The sequence below is a fragment of the Triticum aestivum genome, chromosome 1D (assembly GCF_018294505.1).
Source record: "Triticum aestivum cultivar Chinese Spring chromosome 1D, IWGSC CS RefSeq v2.1, whole genome shotgun sequence".
NCBI classification, from domain to species: domain Eukaryota; kingdom Viridiplantae; phylum Streptophyta; class Magnoliopsida; order Poales; family Poaceae; genus Triticum; species Triticum aestivum.
Window position 1 is genome coordinate 408,673,331 of NC_057796.1, and position 5,746 is coordinate 408,679,076.

The window sequence follows — 5,746 nt, forward strand, 5'->3', positions numbered from 1 at the left end:
TGTCAAGTATCGTTTCCTTAGACCATGAGATTGTGCAACTCCCGGATACCGTAGGAATGCTTTGGGTGTACCAAACGTCACAACGTAACTGGGTGGCTATAAAGGTGCACTACAGGTATCTCCGAAAGTGTCTGTTGGGTTGGCACGAATCGAGACTGGGATTTGTCACTCCGTATGACGGAGAGGTATCTCTGGGCCCACTCGGTAATGCATCATCATAATGAGCTCAATGTGACTAAGGAGTTAGCCACGGGATCATGCGTTACGGAACGAGTAAAGAGACTTGCCGGTAACAAGATTGAACGAGGTATTGGGATACCGACGATCGAATCTCGGGCAAGCAACATGCCGATAGACAAAGGGAATTGTATACGGGATTGATTGAATCCCCGACATCATGGTTCATCCGATGAGATCATCGTGGAAGATGTGGGAGCCAATATGGGTATCCAGATCCCGCTATTGGTTATTGGCCGGAGAGGTATCTCGGTCATGTCTGCATGGTTCCCGAACCCGTAGGGTCTACACACTTAAGGTTCGGTGACGCTAGAGTTGTTATGGGAAATAGTATGTGGTTACCGAAGGTTGTTCGGAGTCCCAGATGAGATCCCGGACATCACGAGGAGTTCCGGAATGGTCCGGCGGTGAAGATCGATATATTGGACGAAGGGTATTGGAGTCCGGAAGTGTTCCGGGGGTACCAGGCTATGCCCAGCATGACCGAAAGGTGTTTCAGGAGCCCCGACAAGTGTTGGATGGCCTCATGGGCCAAAGGGGAAGGGGCAAACCAGCCCACTAAGGGGTGGTGCGCCCCCCCACCCTTTCCCACGTTACTTGGGGAGGTGGGGCGCCTCCACCTGGCTTGGGAGGCAAGCCTCCACCTGCTTGGCTTGGGGGGCAAGTCTCCCTAGGATTTTCCCTAGGGAGATCCAATCTGCTTGGCCGCCGCCCCCTAGGGGAAACCCTAGGGCGCCTCCCCCTCTCCCCTTGCCCATATATATAGTGGAGGGGTAGGGGGCAGCCGCACCTCTTCCCTGGCGCAGCCCTCTCCTCCTCCAACTCCTCCTCCTCCTCCGTAGTGCTTAGCAAAGCTCTGCCGGAGAACCACGAGCTCCATTGCCACCATGTCGTCGTGCTGCTGGAGTTCTCCCTCAACTTCTCCTCTCCCCTTGCTGGATCAAGAAGGAGGAGACGTCCCCGGGCTGTAGGTGTGTTGAACGCGGAGGCGCCGTCCGTTCGGCGCTAGATCGGATCTTCCGCGATTTGAATCGCCGCGAGTACGACTCCATCAACCGCGTTCTTGTAACGCTTCCGCTTAGCGATCTTCAAGGGTATGAAGATGCACTCCCTCTCTCTCGTTGCTAGCATCTCCTAGATTGATCTTGGTGACACGTAGGAAAATTTTGAATAATTACTACGTTCCCCAACAGAGGCCCAATGGGATGGGATGGAGCGCGCCCTGGCCTTGTCGGCGGCAGGGGACTCCGTCCATGCCCTGCTCTTCGACTCGCCTCCACCGCCGCCCATCGTCGAGCCCAAGCCAGAGTCGGAGCCGGCGCGGAAGCGCTCGCCGCCTCCACCCACTTGGCCGGAGGAGTCCTACACGTGGACCGGCGAGTACCGCGAGTGGGTGAGCGCGCCTCCGGTCCACTACGCCGCGACGCCGGAGGAGGAGGCAGCCCACCTTGAGCGTTGGGAGGCGCACTGGCTCACTCAGGAGGAGGCCGACGGCGAGCAGCAGATGCTTTGGGAGCAGCAGCTGCGGCTTGAGGAGGAGGAGGAGCGCGCCCGGCTAGCCGCAATGCCGGCGCCCCAGCAGACGCCGGAGGAGGCTGCCCTGGCAGAGTACCAAGCGGCATTCGGGTGGGCTAGCCCTGCTCCCGCCTTCATCGACCTCACCGGTGGCGATGGCGTCGTCAAGGGCAAGGGCAAGGCGGAGGACGTGTAGGGCAGCGTGAGGGCGTAGACTTTTTTTAATTAATGTTTAATTAGGTTTAAGTGGACTTTGGTCGGCGGTTGACCAGCCACTTTAATGTTTAATTATGTTTATTTCTACGACCTGTTTTTCTTCTACGCCGACAAATTTGGGTCCGTCTTTCGTTGGGCGCACCTGCCGACCCATATAAAAATGCGGACGTGCACGTCCGCCTGACCGATCTAAACGGACGAAAAGCGGACAAAACGCGCGTCCGTTTGGTCGGCGCCTTGGAGGTGCTCTTACACCCTGAAACATGATTCCCTTTACATTTACGTTAACACTCCTCAAAACAAACACGGCAATCTATTCTGATCTCACAAAGACAAGTCGGAGCATACTCTCTACCCAGATAAAGCAACAGCCCAAGAATGGACGATGACTCTCGCAGCAAGGCCACGAACGAGGCACGGCGCCACAGCCGCCGGATCCCGAATCGGACGGCGGACACAGGGAGCGCCACGAACCGGCCAGAAACGTGGGGCCCACCTCATCCGGGGAACGCGACGCGGACGGCTGACGTGCGGCCGCACGCGCAAACGAGGGAGAGGTCTAACTACGCGGGCCCCCACATCGCGCTGAGCTTTTACCCACCGCGAAACGTCTCCGTGGACCCGGTCCGTCGCATCCGCCACATGGACTCTACGGTCTTAGCGCCGCACGTGAGGCTAAGGCCTATGCGCTGGGTCCAGGAGCTTAGCGTCCACGCGCCGGAGAGTTCGCGCACCGCTGCCCGCTTCGCGCGGCCATTGGCCGCGCTGTTTATGGGGAAAAAAATAGTTTGTTTTTATTTTTCCCCGTAAAAAAAGTGAAAAGATAGCGATAACGGAAACCCTAATCCCCAAATCAGAAATCTATCCGAATCGCTATTTATGTTTGTGGCTTTCTCCCCCCTCCGATCCGATGTCCCCCGCTTCGTCCGCCGCGCCGATCCGACCTCCAGCCGCCGCGTTCTCTCCGCCGGGGACGCTCTCTCCGACGCCGCCGGCTCCGCGCCATGAGGAAGAAGCTCGACACCCGCTTCCCCGCGGTATGACCCATGTCCCTGCGTTTTTTTTTTGCCGGTTCGGGCCTCCCCCTACGCTGTGCGCGCCGTCGATCTCGCGATTTTTTTGTGTGCTTCGTCTAGGTTTTGTTTCCGGCGGTTAGGATTTCGTAAATTGGCGGCCAATGGACCTGCGATATGCATGTTTACCTGTTTCTCTCCATGGCTGGGCTTGATAGATGCACGTTTGGCGAATTTTTGGGCGCTGTCGGTAAATAGTATGTAGATTTCGCAGCACGGTTAGGATTTTTAGCCTCTCGCGTGTGCTCATCCTGGGCTTGTTTCATGTACGTTTGTTTTTATGGTGGCTATGGTTCGCTGTCCCGATGGCAATGAAGCTGCGGTTATAGATGGGCATATATGATGTAGGTGGTGGATGCGTGAAAAATCCTGGATTATGTGGATTCTGCCTACCCTGTTAACGTTTCACTAGTATATTGCTTTCCGCGGACGAGAGTGTGCTATTAATCTACTTTATTATTTAATGTTAGGGTCAATTTATTTTATGTTTGAATAATTCGTTATGATTAAATCCTTGGGTCAACCTTGTGCTTCAATTGCTAGGCCTTGTTCTTTAAGGAACGAAGTTAACAGAAATTACTTGCATTCACTATTTACTGAAAATAGATGGACATGAATATTAATAACTCTTTTATAAATATGAGCTTTTTTTAGGAATGAGAGTTTAACTTCAGCGGAGGTGGCTTAATTGTCTCAAGAGATGATCAACACCAGGTCTTCTGCGGTGTTTCCTATTTTGATCGGTAGCTTGCTTCAAACCGGGCCGATTGTACCTAAACTAATATTCCCACATAATGAACACCAAGTGCTCCTTCCTTTTTTTCCTAAATTAAAAGAGGAGCACGATTGTTGGTACAAAGTGCTAACTATAGAATCAAGCATGTGAGTTCTTTTTATAGTTGTTGATCTGTTGACATTGGTATCATAGATATAGATTGTGGTGGCAACCTGGCAGGGAAGCTTCTTAGCCCGACGAGTTGGTACTGTTCAGATTTTGTAGTATATTTCAAATGGTAAATAGACAGTAGGATTCTACTATTTGACATCTGGCCCACAACAGGCAATGAGTGTTGGTTAAAGCTGTGTACAATCTATAAAAATATGTAGTGTAGAGTGTTTATCTTATTATGAGCATGGTATATTCTCCAATCTGTTTTTGGTCCATCTTTGGGGGAAGATGCAAGTGTTTTGATGACATACGTTTGCTGTACAATGGAATCCTCATGATACTAAAGTTTTTCTACAGTGGATAGAGATACCTTCTTCATTACCCTTTCTTTCACAAGGGCTAGTAGAATCTATTTTCTTCATCTGCTAGGACCTGTGCTCATAACCACATGTGAATACTATCGCTGTCATGTCCTTTTCCATCGAAGTTGCATCGTAGGCCATTTGCACTGTAGTATGCAACAATCATAATTATGATTAATGAGTGTTTTATTGATGACATGTTGTCATAATTTCAAAATGGCAGATTCCTACTACTTTTCAGATGGTATCATGGTACTCTTCTGTTAATGTGACATCAGCTTCCTCTTGTATTTTGTTATACAGCCTCGGATTAAGAAGATCATGCAAGCAGATGAAGATGTCGGCAAGATTGCTCTAGCAGTACCTGTTCTAGTTTGTAAGTTTTCCACAGCCTCTTGTTTGCAGAACTTTCCTTCAACTCGCCTCTTATCAGTTCCGGAGTTATTTCATTACATACATCATCTTTTTTTCGCCATCTGTTGTTAACGAGAGAGTTCGGTAGCATATCTTCAAGAGGCCATAGACATATGCTACATACACCGTTTGTCTATCTAAGCTGCGCCTCTTTAGAAACATAATAAGTACTATCTTATTTAAATGTAGTTGGCAAAATAGCTCCATTGAAGGGCTCCAGAAATGGCAGTGTTGACCGCTGTAATAGCAATTTCATCTTTCTTTTTATTTTCTCATATTCAACCCGAAGCTAAAAATAATTGCAGACATTAGTATCTATTGCTCCTTCTTGGTGTAAACAAAAAAGCAAAATTGTAGAACTATTTGGTCCTTTCGGGAAGTTGACAGGGATAGATCCTCTGAATTTATCTTTACAGAGTCGTGTTTTGTATTGTTTGGAGCATGACACGTTTGCAGCTGCCGGTCAGTCAGCACTACACTTTGATTCAGATGACATGATTTGATATATGGTCATTCTAGATCTTGATTTCAAACTAGAGAATCATACTGTCCATAAACATATAGGGAAGATGTAGTGCAACGGTAGTCATTTTTCTTGTTAAGAGGAGGAACTTGTTACCGAGGTCAGCAGAGCTAAGGTGCAAATGTGAATCCTTTGGGCCAGGGAAACTGAGTTCAGGCTCAATGGTCAACCATGTAAGCCTATTCTCCTATATTAATCCACGCATCCACAGTTGCCTTTACACCTCCCCCACAGGTGCTTCACCACCATATTTCCATGCCAGAGTGACCCCTGACTGGCTCCTCCACCAGGCACCTCATCTCTACCCTGTTAGCTCAGCGATATGCTACCAACATGTCTTGATGATTTGGCTTTCTCTGTTCTCCTGATTTGTAGCTAGTCAATTTATTTTACATGTCCTGGTGGGTCAAACTTGGTAGAGGAGCACAAGTTAGGTGGGGAGCCATGGTGCAGGGAAAGGGAAATCTTGGAGAGGGCTAGACATGGGAAGAACTTGTGTATACATTGCACAGTATTA

At 49.6% G+C, this 5,746-nt stretch overlaps 1 protein-coding gene across 1 annotated transcript in view; it reads left to right on the forward strand.

Annotated features, from left to right (window-relative positions):
- The first annotated feature begins 2,759 nt into the window (after nt 1–2,759).
- LOC123182454 (dr1-associated corepressor homolog) overlaps nt 2,760–5,746 on the forward strand; it is a 6,000-nt gene continuing 3,013 nt past the window's right edge. The window contains exons 1-2 of the mRNA XM_044595014.1: nt 2,760–3,005; nt 4,596–4,668. Coding sequence (XP_044450949.1) covers nt 2,973–3,005; nt 4,596–4,668 — 106 coding nt within the window. The 5' untranslated portion in view covers nt 2,760–2,972. The remainder of the gene's footprint in view (nt 3,006–4,595; nt 4,669–5,746) is intronic.